The sequence below is a fragment of the Corvus cornix genome, chromosome 1A, assembly GCF_000738735.6.
Source record: "Corvus cornix cornix isolate S_Up_H32 chromosome 1A, ASM73873v5, whole genome shotgun sequence".
In the NCBI taxonomy this organism is placed as follows: Eukaryota; Metazoa; Chordata; class Aves; order Passeriformes; family Corvidae; genus Corvus; species Corvus cornix.
In genome coordinates, this window is record NC_047057.1 from 40,083,931 (window position 1) to 40,107,203 (window position 23,273).

The following is a 23,273-nucleotide window of genomic DNA, read 5'->3' on the forward strand; positions in this document are numbered from 1 at the left end:
TTGGCTTTTCAATCATTGTTACCTTACAACTGTTACTTAAAGCTTGTGGGTTTTTTTGTATTGTTTCAAATTGCTTATAATTCGTGTCTAAAGTAAAATTGTTTAACAGTTAAAAGACAGTTTTGCATATATTATTTCACTTGTATTTAGGCCTGGCTATGCTTAGAATATTCTTTTGTCATCCATATTAGAAACCTATGTTACCTTGAGTTTCTCATTGGATTAATAAGGATGTTCTCAATCTCACAAAGATATTGAATATTCCTTTAAAATTATATTAATTGCTTGAAATGTTGTAATTTTGGAGTATACAATGCCCTATAAGGATTAATTTCTAGCAATTGGCCATCCCCTTGCTTCTCTCCTGAGCTATCTCATTTTACCTTTAGTGATACAGGACTGCGCGTACAAGTTCGTTATTCATATAATTTAATTTCTTTGAATAAGGTTGGATTGTGAATTTCCATAAACTTACGTTGGAAAACTTAGGGTATTTTATCAATAAGTGTGGATTTTTTTAGGTTTCTGTTAGAAATTTCAGCCACTATTGAAGACTTTACCTATCCTAGGAAGTCTAGGATTGCAGTGTTTTACAAGCAAAGTTCTACTCTGCATCCTTGGGTAAAAATCAGTATGAGCAAAGTTCTTCCTTGTCTATTGTTGTCAGCTTTTAGACATTGGAAAATATGTTCCCTGCCTTTTAAGGGTGCTGGCATAAAAGTCTCCTTATCAGAGACAAAAAACTCTAAAAGCAGTCTGGCCTACAAACCTGTGTTGAACTGTGGTTGAACCTTCCCCAAAGTTCCTGCAGCAACCACCTAGTAGGAAACAGCTCAAGGTTATGGTTCCTGTTCCTTGATAGCCCAGAAGTTTTTATCATTCAGGATGTTGAGTTTAAAAGCAAAGAGGATGTGTCATCTGGTGTCTCAGTACTTGATCATTGTTTTTCTCAGCTATGAATGTGAACTTGTTGCAAACCTGTTTGGAATTACTCTCTGCTTGGCCAGCTAGTTCTTCCTCTGTCAAAGACAGCAGCTAAAATTTGTGTCTTGCTATAACCAAAGCTGTCCTGATAAAATCTTGCTGTGTAGTCAGACTGGCTCTTGAGGTAGCACCCAAAGGTCACTTGGGTGACTGGTGGTTTCCTGCGGTGCAAACTCTGCTCTGGGACACTTTGTAGGGCCTATATGAAGTACAGATTTCAAAGTCATGTTGAGAGATGAAAGGCATTCAGTGACCTAGCTATTCAATTAAATGCCTCAATATTTGAAATTGTGGTCATAGTCCTTACATAAACTTTCACCATTTTATAAAATGAGGAAAATAATAGTTTGAGTCTGCCATTCAGTTTCAAAAGAGACCCCATTCAGTTTCAAAAGAGACCCCTCTTGTAGGAAGCTCTGTCCAGCTCTCTATCTGTGTTGACTACTGGGGCACATGTGAGGGAAGAGGCACCTGGTTTGAGGACTGCAGATACAGCACAGCACTGCCCATTGTCCAGAGGAATGAGAAAGACAGGAGCAGTGCTATTCCTCATCCTCACAGCAGCCCTCCCTCTGTCAAGGAAGTAGGAGTTGTGATAGTTGATGTGGTCCTGAAAGGGTAGTATTCCCAATCAAACTACACCAGTAACAGAAAAAAAAAAAAAAGGGGGCTATATTTGCTGACCAATTTGCTTGCATTTCGGAAGCTCTTCCCTAGATTTGGGAGAACATAACAAGAGTTTTACTGCGCTATCTGAAAGACTAGAGGTTGTGTTGGGGTTGATTGTTTAGTTTTGTTTTTTGGGGCTTTTTTTATTACTGGGGCAATAGATTACCTAGTGAGTTCTGCAAAGGGAATGGTTATTCTCTGTATGTTTGGGTTCTTATTGATTAAAAAAGTAAGATTTATGGTAGCATCCATACGTAACTTTCTACCCACTAGTTTTGCAAATGACAGTGAAAGAGTTGCCTTAGGCAAAGCACATTCTCTCTTGCTGTGTGACTGGAGACACATCTCTGTGGGGAATAAAAGAGGATTTTCTTCCATTTCTTTCTTTGTTTACCAGTGCAGCATTTAGGTAAATAGAGTCCTTTGTAGATAATTCCCCCCTGAAATCAATGGGATGAATGTAGCTTGAGGCACAGAAGAATTGCAGTCACGGCAAAATAATAGCTAACAGGCCCTGTATTAGTTGTTATAAACCAGTAAACGAAATTGATTAAACTATTTCAATATTGTACCTTTGGATACATGTTATAAATATCTCACTAACATACATGTTTACTTTGACAGTTGTATTTCCTGTGTATTGTACTTGGTCATTTTATGCCAGCTTTAGTCACTGAGCAGTTTGCTTTGTAAGTAGACCAGCTGGCTTTAATAGGACTACCGACAGGAAGAAATTAATATGAAACTTGAGAAAGACCATAGACCATCTACTGCTTGTTTGTATTCTGTGACTGCCTTCTGGTCCCTGAAAACATTTTTGTGCCATGAGTATTTCGTGACTTTCGGTCAAAACCAAAGCAGAGGAGGAAGACAGGAAGATTTTTCATTGTTGGTCAATCAATGTTGGGGTCTCCTCCCCCTGCCATGGAGCCCTGGGAGAGGGGCCCTGAGGGGAGGCACGGGGTTTCCCTGCCCCTGGTCAGCCTCATTCCCCACTGGTTGGTTTGTGCTTCCCTGGGCGGGCTCGGAGTCCAGACTGTGAGGGTTCCTCGGGAGAGCCCCGGCCATGCTGCTGGAGAAATAAACATCTCTGAAACATCTACCAAGAATCTGTCCATGTATATTTCCTTTCCACGGGACTCCTGGTTTGATATATGTGTGTTACAGTAATTCCCACTGTAGCAAATCAAGATAGGTAAAAGTTGGCAGCTTAAAGAATTCAGGAAGGTTGCAAACAACTCATTTGGGGGAAGTGTTTTCCTGCATGAGTTCAATGAGCAATTCTATCTACAGAAGTGATGTGCATCATTTCCAGATAGTCAGAATTTGCTTATCTTTTTAAATTTTTTTTTATTTTTCTTCCTCTTAAAAAAGCCCTAGGATTCTGAGCCACTTCCTAAGTCACTAGGAGAAGTCTGCTACTCCTGCAAGCAGTCAGCACATATCCTTCATTTTGTAAATCATTAATGCTCCATGTAAAAGTAGCTCCATGTAGAAGTAATGCAGGCAAAAAAAAATCCTGTTGTAAGGTTCCAGAATCTTGCTACTTATGACAGTTAGAACTTGTCTCCTAATTAATCCTAAATTAATTCATGGACAGTTTATAACTGTCTACTATGTGTCCAATGTTGTAAGTAGCTTTCTCTTTTTCAAATACTTTTATCCTCATGTATTTCACAGAATGAAAGAATGTGTAATGTTGGAAGGGACCACAGTGGGTCATCTGGCCCAACCTCCCTGCTCAAGCAGGATCATCTCAGAGCACACGGCACAGGACTGTGTCCAGACGGTTCTTGAATACCTCCAGTGAGGGAGACTCCACAACTTCTCGGGGCAATCTGTTCCAGTGTGTGGTCACCCACACAGTGAAGAACTTCCTCATACTCATTTATTCTTTCACATTACTCATCTTATTAAACTTTAGAAGCCACATTTTTTCAGTTATGTCAGTAAACTGTCTTTGCACAGAAGTTGCATGTTGCATTTAACATTTTCATTTGTCTGCCTTACAACTGGGAAGGCAAGCTGGAGAGAATAAAAAGTATTGGAAGTATCAACTTGAAGCAACTGTTCCTGTGTTTTGGTTTTTTGTGGGGGCATTTTGGGGTTAGGCTTTTTTATTTAGTTATTTTGGCATTTTTAATAACTGTAGAAAGTTTGTTTAAAAGTTCCAGAAGACCTTAAGGTCTTCATCCAAGTTGATCACTTGAACTTACTCTTTTGTATCAAGCATCCTTACTTCAAGGATCTGCTTTCCTTTGTTTATCCTTGAGTAAGGAAAAAGGAAGGCTTTATATCTTTGTAACCACAAAAGTTAGGTACATACTCAGCATGTGTCAGTGGCTCTGCTCCACCTCTGGCTTATGTCCAATGCTTCTCACTGTATTGATGCTTTTGTGGTCTTTCTCTCTGTTCCTTCTTCCCTTTGCCAAAAATCTCCAAAGAGCAGTTATCATTTTGCAGTGTAAGCAAAGAAGTGAAAGGCATGTCAAGAGCAGATCTGCTCCTGGCCATAGTAGATACTTCCTTATACAACCAAGTGCCCTGGCCGCTGGGAGGAGTGAGACACTGGAATCTGCAGTGCCTGCAAGGTGTGAACTGCAGTTGGTGGATGTTCTTTCACTGAATCTAGAAAAATCAGTTTTTCCTGACTTTATTTTATCTGAAACTAGAACTGGAGACTCATAAATCTAGTAATTTTTGTACTGCCAGAAGCTACAGTGAAAACTAGTGATCAATCAGGACCAATTTCACAAGGAGAAGAAGCAATTTCATGCCTTAGTAAGATTATATCCTTCTTCTCCTGTTTCTTCTACCAAACCTCAAAACAAATACAAATAAAACACTGGTGGAATTCAGCACTCAGGTCTTCATCTGAGCTGCTTGGGTTATATATGTGGGAAAAAAAGAGAGAGAGACACACACACACTGACAGACTGACAGTTAACAGAACAGCTTTTGAAAGATAAAAGTCTTTTGAAAGAGAAGTAAAAAAAAAATGCACCTCTAAGTATCAAGTAATTAATCAAAAGAGTCAGTATTAGAGCATGTAGTGAATGCAGAAGATTAATTTGTAATAATTGCAGATAAAAGTTCTTTTAATCACAAAACCACAAATGTACACTTAGGAAAGTAATTTGTATTGCTGAAGTTGACCAATTACTGTATTACTTCTCTCAATATGTTGCGTTATTTATTCCAGAACTAAAATAAGAATGGAATTTCTTAGATAAATTGTTTCAAGATTGTGTGTGAGAATGATTTTACTTTTTAAAAAATTAAGAAGCAGCTTAACTGTCAGACCATGCACATTATTTTTTTCTGTTGATTCTCCCGCTATCAATAGCAAACAGGATCAAATTACCATAAGTAATCTTCCTTGAAGTAAGGACAGTGTATAAAAAATATTGGAGTAATCAAAATTCAGCTTCTCAATAATTTAGAAGACGTTATTTCTATCCTGATGATCATACCTCTTGCCATTTGCACGATACTTGACAATAGTTACAAACCTTGGTGCCATGGCAAAAAGTATCCTGAATGTATTCCCTCATTGATCACTTTACTGCAAGTACCTACTAAATGTAAGTTCTGTTAATATTAAAAGTGATTTACTGTCTAATCTGAAGTTAATTGAGAGACAGTTTCAAAGTGAGGTCATGTGATGCTGATAGGATAGTATAGAAGAAAAAGAGGATGTATTCCTCAATTCTGTTAAATCCTAACCCAGTGACAAGAAGCAAACAACATAGATGGTGTCTACTTCTTTAGCTAACTGCCCTTCTCTTGTCATCCCTTGAAGTTTACTGGTTTAATTCAAAAAGTTTTCCTGAGATGTTGGAGGGAAATCAAATCTTCTCTGATTTGAGACTGGAGATGGAAGAAGTCCAAGCTCTTTGCAGTTTGAAAAGCTATCAGCAGATAAAGCACAGAGGAAGAAAAGAAAATTGCTGTAGGTTAGGAAAACTACAAATAAATAGGATACCACTTCCACCTAAGAGGAAAAGCTGTGTTTTCCTGGCTATTTTGAGTTATATGACAAGGGTCATTTACCCTGGGTACTGAGGTCTGAGTCTCCACTCTGAAATGACTGGTTTTTAAGGATTTTTAAATAATTTTGGTTTTAATATATTTGTATATGCTTTTTTTCAGTCTTCTAAAACTTCAGAAACTGCAGTGCTTTGGGCCTTCATTTAAGCATCAATGTACATTCATGTCAGTGATGTTCAGACCACTTTTCAGAAATTTGTGGGTGGCTGGTGTAAATCATAATTCACAATGATGTTTGTCTAAAAAGCTAAATTAAAGCCCATATAGTATGAAGCTGGAAATATTCAGTATAAGTTTTAATACCTCTTCTTCAGTTAGTAAATTTGTTCAGAGCATAAAGAATACAGGAAAAACGAGAACTGTTACAGATGCTTAGCTGTACAGTGAATAATCTAGTGAAATTGCTCAACAAGGGGAGTCCTTAACACATGTGAAGGGCTGGGTGCTTGACTTTATCATGCATTTGAAAAAGACCTGCTTATTTCAGGTCAAGAAAAGATGCTAATTATTAATGACTTACAAATACCTCCATCATACTCTATTCACTTCAAAAAGTCTCACAGGCTAACATTTTCTCAACTGAGTAAATTAATTTCCTGGTTTCCAAAAAAGCCCAAACTATTCTGTTTAACATCTGCTTTGTTAAAGCCATATGGATGCACCTGATGTCTATGAATTCGTCTTTAAACACGAAATAATTTTCACACTGAACTGTTAGTAAGTGCTTATATCTCTGAAATACCAGTCAGCATATTTTTCTTTGTTACCCAAGTTTTGTTTTCAATATTTATTTTCAAGTTACTCTTTGTAGTAACCTCACACCTTACTCTCTTTTCTTTTTCCTTTTTTTTTTTTTTTTTTCCCCCTTATGCAGAGGATTACTACTTCAGGAAAACAGCAGGTTTTCAGAGGCATTGCATTACTATAAACTGGCAATTGGTAGCAGACCCACACTAGCTTGTAAGTATTTTAACTATACAAGCTTGTATAATATGGACTATAGTTTTCATAGAAAATTTTCCTACTCTTTAATAACACTTTCTTTTCTTTCAGAAGCTTTTAAGTCAGAAAGCAAAAGGTGAAATTGTGCCCTTGGAAGCAAGTCTTTATTAGTAAACAACTACATTTACTGTGGTACAAGTAAGAAGCAGATAACGAATCAATACTCAGCAGCACTACAAGAACTTAAAATGCTTCTGATCTGCGGTGTTGAGCCGCAGATAATACTGCCCAAATTTTCAGGCTCCTGTTTTCTGTTTCTTACAGCTAAACCCTGATATTTATTGTATGTGTGAGTGAATAATACAAATATTTTTTAATTCTTTCGTTTTTTCTTTCTTGCCTGGGGAAAATGGAGAATAATCATTGGGATGTTGCCAGTAATAGATTCCAAAATCAAGTGGTGCTTTTTAAGATTGCTGAGACTTTTGTACCTTCAATATTAAATCTTCTCTATATGTTTATATTTTATGTATATGTATATTTTTTGTAACACTTCAAACAGTGGTGCTATATGCTTTATACAGCCCCAAAGGGAGGAATGAAATGGGAACACCCTGCCTAACCAGTGATTCCTTCTCTCCTTACTCAGTCTTTGTACCACTTTCTTCTTTCCTTGACTCTGAACTTCTACCTTTTACATGTTCACATATGTTACATGTTCACACTCACACCAGTGAGTGATCTATGTTATTCAAAAACCAAATTAGATAACCATGGGATCTCCATCAGGTACTACTTAGAATTAAAACAGTAGATACAGCGTGAGAGAACTCCATTAAAAGATAACATTTTTTCCCTCTTCACAGCTGCCTATTTAAATACTGGTATCATTCTGATGAATCAGGGGAAGACAGAGGAAGCCAGGAGGACTTTTGTGAAGTGTTCAGAGATCCCTGATGAAAATCTGAAAGATCCTCATGCTCATAAAAGCTCTGTTACCAGCTGTCTTTATAACTTAGGAAAACTTTTTCATGAACAAGGACACTATGAGGTAAGACTCCAGATTTGTATATAATATATTTATAAAACCTTCATATACAAATAATAGCTATTGCTTCCACCCAGACTTTCAAAATACATCACAGGCATAAACTGGTTGAATTTCACCAGATCAGGATTAGCATTCTGTACAGAGAATATTTGTTCTCTACAGCCACTGGTGTAATGATATTAATTAGCGGTGTGATGTTCTCATGTCAAAGTCAACATTAGCAGTGGTCACATCTGATATGTGTTAGTTCATTGGTTTTGGCTTTGTACCCGTAGCTGGTATGCAAAGATAAAACCTGATTAAAGGCCAGTCAACCTAAAGTGTAGTGGCTTTATAATTCAAAACAGAGTAAGTCCATCTTTAGTTGGAAAAGTGCCATTATGCTTGCATTTAAGTCTCCAAAAATAAGACCCAGTTGAAATAATTTAAAACTTCGGTGATTGAAAACATCCCACTGTGTGTTATTTTCAGATAACTTGAACTAAGTGCTAAAGTGGGTTAGATATTTTTAATGTAACAATATACTGCACCCCAGCCATCCCATCTTATTTACATGTGCAACTGTGACTGTTGTGATTCCTCTTCATTTTCCCTGATGAGCTTAACTGAAACTGGACATTCACTTGAGGTTTGACCTTTAGCAGTATTTGGAAGAAATTCATTCTCTCTTTGCATTGTCAGGCATACTTCAGAACGGGAGTTGTGAGTGGCTTTGATCCGTAGAAGTGTTCTTGACCGTGACAGTTATGTCAGCTGTTTAAGATCAGGCATGTGCAAGCTGGGCAGATTCCCTGTCATCTGTCTGCTGCATCCAGCTCTGTCACATGGAGTTACTAATTGGTTAAAACATGGACAGCTAATTCATATGTACAGAGAAGAGAAGAGCAGCATTTTGTCTGCACAGCTGATAGAGTGTAGAGTTGGAGTTCAGTGCCTGTCAGATACAAGTGCTTTTAAGAATATAAAATTTCAGATTTCTTCCTGGTGGTCATTGCAGCCTTCATAAACTGTGACTTTGATGCAGAGCTAACAGACTGACCTGTAAGCATCCAAAGTGGTGAATGAATAAATGTGTGATCAGGTAATTTAAGGCACAGCATATTTGCAAAGGGATTCGAGTTTTGGCATTCTTGACTTTATAGTGCATCTCATTCTTTCTGTGGAGCAGATTTCAGTTGTGAGGATTATGCTTTATTATTTGGCAGTGAACAATGATTTCTTTATTTTTAGGTCGCTTAGTGTAGTTAATAATCAGAAAGTGCTTTGTCTGCAGTTCAATAATACTCCATTTTCTTTGACAGCCTATAGAATTTTATTTTTATAAACTCATCGGTCATTAAGAGGTATAAAAAAATGTTATTGTTACTTTTGCCTGGAAAAGAAGTTGCAGTATTGGAACTAACTTGATCTCTTGTCTGTAAGCCTCACTGAATTTGTTAAAATCCAGGTTAAAAAAAACATTTTAAAAGGAGAAACTTTGTACTTTCTGTGGCATTTTTGATGCTGATATGTTTTCTTTATCCCTGCACCTTTCATTTGGGGAAGGAAGATAGTTGGTTTTACTTTACATCTGAAAGGATGCTTTTAAGTCTATGTTTTCCCACCTGTGTGTCTCTTTTCAGGAGGCCCTTACAGTGTACAAAGAAGCAATACAGAAAATGCCAAGGCAGTTTGCACCACAGAGCTTATATAACATGATGGGTAAGTGCATTGTTAGTGCTTCAGAATGATATTTGAGGAGAGAGGGTGAAACAAAGGACCTTATCCAGGCAACTGGTGCTCAAATTAATGAGCTAATAAAACCCAAAAATAATTACCTTCAGTAGATAAAAGCCAAGCTAGGTTCAGAGCTTAAATACCAGCAACTGCAATGCTGGATAAGGCACAATAAATGATGAGACTATTAGATAGTGGATATCTTTAAGAGTGTCAATGCAGCAGTTTTACATTTAGAATGCATGGATTAGTGTTTTTCTTTGTCTCCAGAATCTCTCATCCACTACTGTGGAGGTCCCATGTGCCCACGTGTGTGTGGGTGTTAGATGTTGAATTGCCTTGTAAACCAACAAGGTATCCAAACAGACCCACAGAGATAGCTGTACTTTTTTATTTTAGGATGTGCCAAAAAACTTATTTCCAGCTGATATACTTTAGTTTAGACATCTGCAATGAGAGAATGCTTCTTATTCTTCTCCCAGGACCAGCTATCTCTCCTTCAAAATTTTAAGAGTCCCTTGAGTGCTGCAAAAAAAAAAAAAAAAATCAATTTATCTGTGAGGTGTTTTTTTGTTTAACTTCATTTCCTTATATTCTTCATTGCATTCTTATAAAGGATACATTAAACAGATAAAAGAAAGAAGATAATATGAGGTATTACTTATAGTACTCAGCTCCAAAAACAAGAGGGCTGGTTCTTATTGTTTTAGAGATGCTTGTAAGTGGAATTCTCTCTCAAAGCACATGTGTTTCTGCTATGCAACCTCAGTGTTTGGCCCACTACTCTCCTGTTTGGGATAGAAAAGGATGTAAGAACCTTTATTTTAAAGTAGTTCAAAGTGGAGCAATTAAAATATATATGTGGAAACAATTAGGATCAACAGGAAGCATGTGGGGTTTTGTGTGGTTCCCCCCTGCCAATGCCAAGCATACAAGGGAATATTTTGGTTGATACCAATTGGTTTGACACAGTTATTGACTACTTACTCAGGAAAGGCATCTTTTATTAGCACCTTACAAGTACTAGGGCGCAGGAAAAAGTAAAATTATAGTTGTAACTAATGCTATATGTTTGAAAAATGTAAATGTAAATGCTAAATTAAATACTTCTCTTGCCACAGTGACAGAGTATCTAATGTCAGTCTAAACATTTTCTTAGCAGTTCATGCAGTTCAATGGAGAGTTACTTCTCCCTGGATGCTAAGCTTTACCAGATTGATGCAAACGGCTAAAATCCGTAAATTGCACTAATTGATTATTACATACACTTTTGTTCATTGTCAGTCTTAGTGAAATTATTGTTTTATCAGTTTTATTTATCAACATTTGCTGATCAATTTGGTCATGGTATCAACAGTCACCACTGTGTGAATTAAACCTCTGCTTACTATGGGTGTCCTGCAGTGACTGCTGAAATACTACAGTGCTCCAGCAAATCCTCTGAAGTTTGACTGCCCTCTTTTGTGTAGATACATTTTTCATAATTCTTTTCCTCAGAATACAAAATTGGGAAACATAAACCAGTGCTGTTTCTAGCATGTAATGCTTGTTCCATTGCAAAGCAGGCTTGTGCTACCCTTTTTCTTTTCCAATGAATAGATGCTTCCTCTACAACCACTATGACCTATAAGTTTCTTCAGATTTTTAATTATTTTTGGTTGCTTTTTTAGGTTTGGGAGGCCTTTCTCAATTTCCTTTGTAAGCACAGTCTGTCATGTCCAAGTTCTCTCTGTTCCTGGGGTTTGCATTTTTTTAACTCACAAAAGCACAAAGCCTAGCTCAGTCCTTTGCCCAGGGTTGCCTCCTGCTATACTTCCTCCCTTCACTCCATAGTCTGGACTCTGGTTTCTGCTTCCTTTAAGCTGCTGCCAGCACTTCATGGCTGTCCTGGTGGCACAACAAGTTATGGTCAACTGAGTGTACCTTAGCTCCTTGTGGAGCTCTGAGAATTTCAGCTTACCGTTACCATAGCATATATTTGTATTTTGGTTGCTGTTGTGATGGCAGCTTTTGCAGGGAAGACAGAACTTGATTCATACTGATTGCTGAAGTGTTGCTTGTAGGTTATGCTGTGAAGGCAAACCAAGAGGCCACATAAAGTTGGGTAGTGACTTGAATAGAATGCAGTGCAGCTATATTAACAGGACTCAGACTGATTTGTTCAGAGCTGTTCTGGATTTGTCTACATAAGCCTACGTGACTGCATTTAGTCTCTCCTACCTGAGATGGCAAGACAGAGCTAGGTAGCTATGCTTCTTTATAGTGTGGAAAGAAAACCATACCTCTGGGGAGTAATGAAGCCCATCTGATGTAGACATCTATTTAAGATTATACACATAATCCCTGCAAGCATACTTCTTCTCTAAAAGGAGCTGAGATGACTAACTTAGACTTAGTAGCTCAACTTGGGTGAGATAAATCCTAAATGCCTATTCAGTCATCTCTTTGCTTTGTGTGACAGGAGAACAAGGGAACTGCATCCATTATCAGGAGTGCATCCACTTTGCATCCCATACTGTGTCACTGAGTATCAGAAGGCCGACTGGAGTGTTTATTTCTGTTTTGATGTTCAAGACAGAATTATAAACACGTTCACTAAAACACTTTCTTTGATAAACAGCATTGCATAAACTTGTCTGCCTACTTCTTGCCTTTAAAAGGGAGACTAGAGGAACTGAAATAGGCCAGTCCTGTCTCGTGTGCTTGCAACTGCATAAACCGGAACTGAGATGTGCCTGCTTGTTGTAAGCTCATTGCTGGGGAGGAAGGGGGAGAAACTGGGGAGTGCTCCCCATCTGCTTGGGAAGTAGCAGAAGGCAGTAGTCTTCCCCATCTCCTTACATGTGGAAATAGTCTTCACAGCTTATTGTGAAATCCAAGAGTAGTCACAGTTTGACGATTATCTGCTGTGGTTGTTATTTGTGATGAATGTATTCCCAGTCTCTGGCAATCTCTTTGCTTGGTTGAGTGGTGCACATATTGCCACATATTGGCATGTGATATAAGGAAATAGTGCTTCCTCTAATTTTTAATAATTACTCATTCATGTAATTGAAGATATTTTGGAAGGTTTTTTTTCTCCTGTATGATATACATGACCTACTTGAAAGAGAATAAACAGGAGATGAACTGTTTAAACTGAATCAGGTTTGAACTCCAGCACTCTGAGTGCAGTAGCATTAACACTCCAGCAGTGCTAAGCCTTTGCACCACCTGCTTTCCCTATTTGTGTTGCATTTCTTTTCCTGTGCTTGCTTCTATTGGCCTTTTGCTCTGACAGGCCCAGTGACTCATTCCTCTGGTGTGTCAGTCTGCCTGACACTCTCATCCTTTAAAACACTCTGTAACTTGCCTCTTAATGGGTAGAAGAATGGCTCAAGAAGCAGGCATCCATTTGACTTTGCATTTTTTTCATGGTACAAAAGACAGGGCTGTAATATCGGCATCAGATGTTCTAAGTTTGTGCATATGAAAAAGTTGCAGGGAAGATTTTGGTCTCCTGTTGCTGTGATTTATTTTGCCAGGTGTGCAACAACTCAGCTAAGGAAACCATATGTTTCTCTGGCTTTGTACCAAGAAATAAAACCTTTTCATTTTTTTTTCCTTAGGAGAACCCAAAACAGCTAAAAATTAAAACTCTAAAACTAGAATCAAAATAATTATTTAACGAGCTGTATAAGGTTGGCTTGGTATTTATTTTCTGTATACCATATTGCTTTGATGTAAATTAAAAAGTGCATGGTAAGGTTACACAGATTAATTTGCTTGGCATGGCAACTTGCACTACAAAGGCCAGAGTCCAGCTCAGCTGTATTAAATAGGTAATACGTTTTGTTTAAAGTTTCAATTAAAGCCTGAGGTCAAAAGATAAAATGGTCCCTATGGGATCTTGAACACTTTAATGCCAATATTAGGATTGCTTAAGGATCAGCCTCTGCTCTAGATGTCTTTTTGCGTTCCTTGAAATCTGATATTGTACAGTTGATTGTATTACATTGCTTTTAAAACCACACTAGCCCACCTGCTACAGTAATTCATACTCCTGACAGTTAAGTGGTGTGAAGTGGACCATGGAGGCTTTATTTTAATACCAAACAGTAACAAGAAAGATGTTGGGGTGGCATTGTTCAGGTTTAGATACTGTCATAAAGACAAATGTCTTGATGCACTTCATCTGCCCTTGCTAACTAACATCTGAATGTCTATTTTCAAATGTGCTTCAGGCGAAGCCTTACAAACATTTTTAATGAGAAATGCAAGTCACAAAAAAGCTAACGTTGCAGGAGTGAATACAGTTCATGATGCACAAATAAAGTTTAAATTTCTCCTTGTGAATCTGCTGGATTGCACAGGGACAGAAAACAAATCATATGCAAGTGTACAGACCAGAAAAGGAGAGCCAGATTTTACATCTGGTGCAGAGGTTTGTATCATAAGTACAAAGGCTTAGCATGCAGAGAGACTTTCTGTGTTGATGATTATAACATAACTATCACTTTACTTGATTATGCTTTTGGGTGGATGTGGCTGTTTCTGCAAACCTGTTAATATTGTTAAGGCTCCTATCCCATTTACCCCTTGCTCCCATTAGATGCTTTCTTACTGAATTAATTTGAAATATTGTTTAGAACTCCAGGAAACCCTTTGGTATAGTTTTACTGTGCATGCTTAGCAACACTTAATTTATAAGATCCAAAGATGATTAAGCTGTGAAATATGTACCCCACATCATAACTTAGGCAGAGTATGGTACCTGCACTTATCTAAGCTTTAGTCATCAGTGTGCTTCCTATGCATCTCATGAAGTTTTGCTGGTAATTTCTTACTAAGTGTACCTTGCAAGTCTTTTTTTTTTTCTTTTAAAACTAGCTTGAATGGAAAAAGGGTATTTTTTTTTCTTTCATATGTACATTTTATTACATATTCCACGGAAATAAGAACGGAGTCCTCTCCAATGGTGATGGGAATAAAATGCTGGGCTTCCTTTGCTCCCCCTTCCCACCCTCATCCTGATACTTTAACCCTTCCACTCTGAGACTTTGCAGACTGTGGTAGTTTATATCTGGTGTCCAAAGCTAAGTAGCTAAGTGCTTCATCCAGCTGGCAGCCAGTTCCTGGTGATGTTCTGCAGGGCTCAGTATTAGGGCCAATCCAGTTTAATATCTTTACAGATGATCTGGATGAGGGGACTGAGTGCACCCTCAGTAAGTTCACAGATGACACTAATTTGGGTTGGGAGTGTTTATCTGCTGGAGAGCAGTAAGGCTCTGCAGAGGGACCTGGACAGGCTGGATTGATGATGGGTCAAGGCCAATTGTATGAGGTTCATTGCTGGGTCGTGCACTTGGGTCACAACAACTACAGGCGGGGAGGAAGAGTGGCTGGAAAGCAGCCCAGAGAAAAAGGACCTGGGGGTGTTGGTCGCCAACAGCTGAACATGAGCCAGTGTGTGTCCAGGCATACTGGCTTGTATCAGAAATAGTGTGGCCATCAGGACCAGGGAAGTTATTGTCTCTCTGTTCTCTGCACTGATGAGGTCACACCTCAAGTTCTGTGTCCAGTTCTGGGCCCTTCACTACTAGGAAGACATTGAGGTGCTGGAGCATGTCCAGAGAAGGGCAGTGGAGGTGATGAAGGGCCTGGAGCACAAGTCCTACAAGGGGCAGCTGAAGGAGCTGGGCATATTTAGCCTGGGGTTGAGTCAGGAGAGACCTTATCACTCTGTTCAATTATCTGAAAGTAGGTTGTAGCCAGGTGGGGGTTGGTCTCTTCTGCCAGGCAGCCAGCAATACGACAAGAGGAGAAGGCCTCAAGCTGTGCCAGGGGAGGCTGGACATCAGGAAGAATTTTCAACCTGAAAAGGTTGTCAAGAATTGAAATGGGCTACTGAGGGGAGCGGTGGAGTCACCATCCTTGGAAGTGTTCAAGAAGTGCCTGGATGTGACACTTGATGCTCTGATCTAGCTGACATGATGTTCAGTCAAAGGTTGGACTTAGATGATCTGTGCTGTCTTCTCAACCTAAATGATTCTGTGATTCTAAGTATGAATCTTCAATCTGATTGCAGTGTCTCCTGTTTTTTCACTTTTCTTTGAGGGATTCAAGCTGGGTATGAAGGTTACAGCAGTGGATTGCTGGAGATGGTAATTGATTCAGTGTTTGAGACCATGTTTGGGGTTTTTTTCCCCCAGGTTCCCATATTTTCTTACTTTTGTCTCTTTGATCTGTATTTTAATGTGAAATGCTTGAGTTTTGTTAGTTAATAGTCTGAAAAAGCTGGTTCTAAATATGAAATGCATTTTTATTTTAAACATGCAGGGTTTTATATGAAAATAAGTATAATCAGAACATTTGCAGACCAAAAATTTGGTTCAATACTGAAGTTGGACTACAGGGATCCCAGTTAGGTATGGTTCTAATGGAAAGTGCTTCTCTTAATAGTGTTTTAAAGAAACCTATACTGTCATGAAAATGAAATTACCTATCTTGTGTGGGCTCAATCAATGCCTCTATTTTTGTCAGTATACTTCTTTTACTGGAAGCCTTTGTACAGCAGGAAGCAGCTCTGCAATATCCATGCTGTTCCATGCTGCAACTGATGTTATTTTGCCCTTCCTTTATATCTGTTTTCTACTTTAGGTGTATCCTTCAAAAGTAGCTTAGTGGTCTAATTAAATCAGATAATACCAGCTTTGGCTAATTGAGGCTATAAGAATTTGCTCGGCCAAAGTAAATGTGGATTGACTCCTATCTATCAAAAACCCTGATAAAATACAATATGTTCCTTGAAATCTTCAAGGAGATTAGTCTGTAAAAGGAAAAATATCTACGCAGAACGTACTTGGTCTGTGCAGAACTTGATGCTCATTATGTTCACATGCTTCAGCTGTTTCGGGGAAGATGTGCATGCACTGCATATTTATAACCAAAACTGTTAATCTGTTGCAGTATGTCTTAGACATCAGTATAGTATAACATCAAACTGTGCTTCCAGAGTTATTATGTTATTTTATGCACTGGTACCGAAGGGAAAAAAGAGGGAAGTCGTATATCTAGAGAGGTCCATTTATGGTAAGGCACATCTGCAGTCTTGATTTGCACAAGAAAGCTGCATGGTTGCATTGTCAAAGACACAAACTCCTTGTGGTATTGTGTCACACAGGGATGCAAAGCTCTCCATCATTTTCTAAGGCATCTTGTTTTTACTCCCGATTCAAAGAAATGATGAAAAAATTAAATTTAAATCCTGATGGAGTGTATATATTAAAGATTTTTCTTTTCAAAGGGCATCTCCATCTTCCTTTGTGTTTTGACATCTGGTGTCTTGTCCATGTCAAATTTTATATTTTCTATATTACAATTTTACCACCCAGAGATTTGAGGGGCAGATAATTAACAAATACAAGGATGATGCAAGGCAGATTTACCTTACATTGTCCCCTTTATGGAGATAATTTTTCAGTTGTCTTTTCAGCAATATCTTTGGGGGCCCTAAAAGGAGGATCACTGGAGGGACATAGCTTCTTAATCTGAAAGTATGGGTACCTTCACCTGTGGAGATACAGTGCTTTTACATCCATAGTTCTATTGTACTTTCTGATCAGAAAGTCTGGCATGCTCCCTGCCAGGATATTGCCTTTGCTTGGTATGACTACATGCATCTGAAACAGAACAAACATGAAATCAACATGAGAGGTTAGTCTAGAACCATGTAACATATATTCATGTAAATGCTATCTAGTTTGGCTTTTTAACAATATGTGGTATGTATTGGAAAGTCTTGTGTCCTTTTTTAAAATTTATTTTTCTTACAAACACATTCCACTTAATTATCAAGTAATTATCAAGTAAAATATTAACCTTTAGGGGAAATGGCTGCTAGTAAGCTAATCTTTTATTAGAATTGTTATTTAATATAAATATTTAATATTTATTGTGATTGTTATTGGGTTTTAATTATTGTTAATTATATGTTAATTATTGTTAATGCTATGTTAATCAAATATTTCATTATAATTAATATCCTGGCATGATTTTAGTGGGGAGGTTTTGGCTAGTTTATTATTTTTGTGGGGTTTTGTTAAATTTTGTTTATTTTGAAGAATTATTTTTAAATTCCAGGGAGTCTGAGGAAATATGGGAAAACACTGTTGGTGAACGGTTTTTCAAGTAGTCTATCTCTGTGGCAAATAAAGTCCACTTGAGTACAGGAATTTTAATTATGGTGGGGTAAATCTACTTAAAAGGTATCCTGTTTCTCATTTCTTTGAAGGTATTAATAGAAATGTTAATGAACTTAGTAGGCACTTCTTTAAATGGTTGCATATCAGTGTTTTTCTTGCACTACATTAGTAAATGAGAATTACAGTTTAATAATATATGCTCTTTCTAGTAGAATAAGCCAAGAAATAGGTTCATAAAACTCAGACAATATTAACTGAACTAACCCCTGTAAAACTGGAAACAGTTTTGAATTACTGATTTTTCCCATTTTACTCCAGTTGTCTATTGAATTTATTACCACCACTCATTGTGCAGGCAGTGCTGCACGTCTGTGTGTTGATACAGATTAGGGACTGGAAAAAACTGCCCATTTATGTCTTAATGTTTTCACTGCCATGAATTTCTTTCTCTGTCATTGTTACCTCGGTTGAGCTTTACAGATCTGACAAGTTTTATTAATAAAGTGTCCATGTGTGATCTTTCAGATTTTTAGCATGAGAGCTGAAAGATTTTGCAAAAAAAGTAATTGTTAAAGTAATAAAGAAATCTGCTTACATGTTGGTTTGCATATTTTCTGCCAATGGACACTCCTGTTATCTTTCTAATGACTAAATCATTTGTGTTGCAAGTTTATATGAATGCATGATTGTAAATGACAAATATTATTTTTCTTATTTTTATCTCAGACACACAAATGCATCCTGCATTACAGAAATCAATCCATACATGTTTTCTCTGACATTTTGTTGGAAAATCATCTCAAGCTGGCATAGCTATTATTAAATTGGATCAGTCTAATGCATAAATTCACTTGATTGAATTAATGGTTCAGTTACCAATTGCTTGATTTTATTCTGGTTTTTGAGTATGGCAGTGATAGGAGCTGTTGTCAATTTTCAACCTTTTCTTTTTCTCATTTAGAAGATGGAATTAATAACAGACCCCCTAACAGTGCTTCCTTCTGTAGTAATCTATGTTCTAATTACTCAAAATATAGGAATTCTTGATACAGGTTCCTCAGAAAAAAAATGTTCATTTATAGAGAATTACCTGCAAAGAGTCACAGAATCACAGAATCAGCTGAGTTGGAAGGCACCCACAAGGATCAAGTCCAACTCCTGGCTCTGCACAGCACTATCCCCAAAAGTCACACCATGTGCCTGAGAGTATTGTCCAAACTCTTCTTGAACTCTGTCAGGCTGGTGCTGTGACCACTTCCCTGGGGAGCCTGTTCAGTGCCCAACCACCCTCTGGGGGAAGAGCATTTTCCCAATATCCAACCTAAACCTCCCCTGATACAACTTCAGACCATTCCCTCAGGTCCTGTCACTGAGCAATGAAGGCAAGACATCAGTTCCTGCCTGTCCTTTTCCCCTGACAATGAAGTTGCAGACTGCAGTGAGGTGTCCCCTTGGTCTCCTCCAGGCTGAACAGACCAAGTGACCTCAGCTGCTCCTCATATGGCTTCTCCTCAAGGCCTTCCACCATCCTCATTGTCCTGCTTTAGGCACTCTCTAATAATTGAACATCTTTCTTTGTTGTGGTGACCAAAAGTTCACACAATATTCAAGGTGAGGCCGCCCCAGTGCAGAGCAGAGCAGGACAGTCCCCTCCCTTGCCCGGCTGGCGATGCTGTGCCTGATGCCCCCCAGGACAGGATTGGCCCTCCTGGCTGCCAGGGCACTGCTGATTCATGTTCAACTTGCCATCGACCAGGACCCTTTACCAGGCACTGCTTTCCAGCCTCTCATTCCCCAGTCTGTCTGTACATCCAGGGTTGCCCCAGCCCAGGTGCAGAATCCGGCACTTTCCCTTGTTGAACTTCATATGGTTGGTGATTGCCCATCTCTTGAATTTGTTGAGGTCTCTCTGAAGGGCCTTTCTCCTTCAGGGAAGTCAATAGCTCCTCCCAGTTTTCATCTGTGAACTTCTGAAAGTTTCTTTCTTTACAGTTTGATATTTAGATTCACATATTGTAGCTTCGTTTCTAGGTGCCCTACTCAGAAATATCCTCAAAGTTTTAGGTGTTTAGTTTGTGAAGTAGTTGAGCTCTTAAAACCAGTTAAAAATTGAATTTGCAAGTACTCCAAAGTTTTTAATCTCTTCTTATATCAGAATACATAATGAAAAATAGATGAGAACCTTGGATCTATTTGAAATTTGGCAGTGCATTCAGCCTTTACTACCGCAGATAATAGTTCCATCTCTTATGGCTGCTTACATTACTTCTTAAAGCTTCTTGTTGTTAATTGCTTGAAACTCTGCCAAGCTGTAACAGGTTGGGGTGGAATTTTTCACTTGAAGACAAGAGAAGGATAATATGGATCCCTCATTTCCTGTACACTAATGAAGCAGGGGCCTGTGGGAAAAATAGTATGCAATCAAATAATTAAACATTCTGCCATAAAGCATGCAGCAAGGGGGAGGAGTTGAGGGGAGCATATAGCTTGACTTCTGGCTTCTTCCATCCTTTCAACATTCCTGAGTGCTTTGTGCAGATAAGGTGTAATGTTATGTCACTGATTTGTGAGTGCTGACATAGTGAAAAAATCGCATGCAGTGTTGTGGTTACTGAATTTCATGTTCATGCTCTTTTGGGGTTTCTTACCTGTTGGATTTGGTTTTTAATTTAGCCTAGGCTTTTTTGAGGGAACTGTTCTTTTAGTTTGGGCTTAAACAGTAGCAGTTACTTGAGTGCTTCAATGTATGTAATTGGATATCCAAGATCAGTGCATGAGTACAGAATGCTATGTAGATCTTTGATTTAAAACAAATAGACTGTTTTCCAAACAGGGGTGCAAGCCTCTAAGTACAGCAGACCTGTTTGGAAAAAAGTCTGTTGATAACAATCGTGTTGGCTTCCCTTAGCCTTGACTCAGCATGACTTCTGACTCCACGTCATGCTCATTTTATCTGTGGGCTGAAGTTTGGTCATTTTGCATGCACCACACCCTAACGCCCAAAAATCAAAACTTATGTGCCATATTTTGCCTGGAATCCTTCTCCTGTGGTGACAAAGACAGAAAAAGAAAAATCTGACCTGGCCTTGTCCAATTTTCTTTCATAAAGAAAATCTTCCTTAGCCTCTGTAAATATTCAAGATACAGAGATAAAGTAGCTCCCATGGTATGAGTTCCTTATTTTTCCTCTTTTAGAAACTTTCTCTTCAGGTTTTAGGGGTGTGGTAGTTGGCTTCAATCTTGAATAAAGAACTTTGGTCCCTCTGTGTCCCTGATGCCTTCACAGTTATTAATTTCCATGTAATGCAGAACTGGAGGCTGTGACTCACCTGGAGACAGCTTTAGCTGATCTTTACTTGGGTCAGCTGTAGTCTCTTGATCCTCCAGTAGTAGCATTTGATAAACTGTGACTTAATAATTTTTGGAAGATACTTAGTCATTTATTAGAAATGGATCAGCTGCAGCGATGATGAAATCTCGAATCTTCAATAGGAATTTTCAGACCATCATTGACTTAGGCGAGGGCACGTTTATATCCAGAGCCCTTGTGAAAGAGCTGTGTAAGTGCAGAGTATTCATCTGAAAGCTGTTATTCTTCAACATTACATACTTGTTTCATATTGCTTGTTTCCAACCTTTGAGAAATGTGTTTGCTTCTTGAAGAAAGAGACTCTTGCTGTGTATGCTAAACTCTTTCTCAGAAACTTCATGACAGCAATTACCTGTATAACACTAATATATAATATATATAAAAACATAATATAGCAGGCTTTCTGACATCCCGTTCATCATCTATTGTTCTTCAACACTGCCTGCCTTAGCCTCTCATAATAAAGTATTTCACTTTGAAAAATGTCCAGTTTTGGTCATTTTGTACGTGACTTCTTAAGACTAGCAATTTTAAAATAATGGATGCTATGTTATAATTTGAACAAATTGTGGCAGATGACCTAATATAACTACATTCAGAGATTAGTTTTTTTATTGTCTTGTCCCTCCCTCTAATATACTTTCAGGACTTTTTTCTTAAACTTCCCTAATTTTTAGAACAAAATTTAGGTTCTTGAGTTATTACTATTAAATGCAAAATTTCCATGTTCTTGCTGCTATTCCATGCTTTGCAATGTAGAGTAATGGAAAAGAAGTAGCTTTTCTAAAGTAGATGAGGTAAAATTTCTGTTACTTGGAGACTTTTGACTAAAACCTAGCAACTGGAGCTCTCTCTGGCAATTCTGTTCCAAAGATAGTTTTCATCTCAACTACGCTATTTCAGCCCTAATAAGGCCTTAACTTAATCTCCTCACTCAGATGTCTCCAAGAATTTTTTGTGCGCGTATGATTGCAAGTGTTCAAATAACTTCACCTATTTCAAGATCTGTGCACATTTAAAACATAGAAAATGATGAGATAATAAATTATGAAAGCCTTGAAGAATTTTGGGCATTCTCACTAGCGTTTGTTTGACCCTGCAGGAGAAGCCTATATGAGAATGAGCCGGCTGCCCGAAGCAGAGCACTGGTATGTGGAGTCACTGCGATCCAAGAGCGACCACATCCCAGCCCATCTCACCTACGGAAAACTGCTGGCTCTGACGGTGAGTTTATCAGCACCTCCTGGGAAGTGGTCCCAGGCCCTTTGAGTAGGTTAGGTAAATGGATGGGAAGGCTTTGGCCTGAAAATTGCTTACTGCCTTATTTGTCACATTATTTCAGTCATTCAGTTTAATTAAGGACTTTGACAGCATTGGGTTTTTTTTTCTGAGACATTGCATCTATTCTTGAAGTAGTGCCAACTCTGTGCTGGAAGAAAACAGTTATAATGGCACATGAACTTTGTAATGCACAGTAAGGAGTTCTCTGTTTAATAAAGCCTTTATTATAAGTACTTTGGATGACAAGTAATGGAATTAATTCAGTAAGATATTCAGTGTTTGACTCGGCTGTTGAAGCAGCCTATGGCTGGGTGTCACCTGTACTTTGTGAAAAAAATCTCATGCATTAAATTTGCACTTCTTTAGGAGTATCTCTTTAAGCATGTGAAAGGAACTACTCAATTACTAAGAGCTAGTTCTAAAAAATCAGAAGAGTTGGGCTTCTTTATTTCTGTAAAATTTACTTAGCTTTTGACTGTAGATGTGCTTGCAGCTCCAGCTAAACTAGCCTCATGATAGTTTTAGCAAAGTGCCAGTCCCTCCTTGATTTTAACACATTTTGAAGATGAAAATGGATTTCTATTTTATTAAAATAATTCTGTTTTAAAACAGCCTTTCATTTGTTTTCTGTTTCTCGTTCACATTTTTCTGACTAATATCCTCTTTCATTTTCATCCATTCTACATTTGCTTTCATTGTTCGTTGTAGTGGGTTCGTAACTGCTTTCTGTGCTCTACTGATATGCCTCTGTATGGCTCTTCAGTCCTTATGCCTCAGTCTGAATATTCCTCAACTTACAGTTCTTCAGCTTTTTACCTAGTGATAAGCTTTTTCTATGGCCTTGATTTTGCTGTCCAGTCTTCAAGCAAAAAATGTCTTTTTACACAGGGTAGATATCCAGTGGAAAACAACAGCTCATAATAAATTTCAGATCTATTATTGCTAAAAGTATCTGAATTTGGAAAAGGGGAAGGAATTACAACAAAAGTTTTCTGTGTGAGTAACAGGTGACAACATAGTTTGAAAT

General features: G+C 38.1%; 1 protein-coding gene across 1 annotated transcript in view; it reads left to right on the forward strand.

Moving 5' to 3' along the window:
• TMTC2 (transmembrane O-mannosyltransferase targeting cadherins 2) overlaps positions 1–23,273 on the forward strand; it is a 235,776-nt gene that overhangs the window by 155,472 nt on the left and 57,031 nt on the right. Inside the window, exons 5-8 of the mRNA XM_039571159.1 lie at positions 6,578–6,663; positions 7,512–7,696; positions 9,319–9,397; positions 22,068–22,189. Coding sequence (XP_039427093.1) covers positions 6,578–6,663; positions 7,512–7,696; positions 9,319–9,397; positions 22,068–22,189 — 472 coding nt within the window. The remainder of the gene's footprint in view (positions 1–6,577; positions 6,664–7,511; positions 7,697–9,318; positions 9,398–22,067; positions 22,190–23,273) is intronic.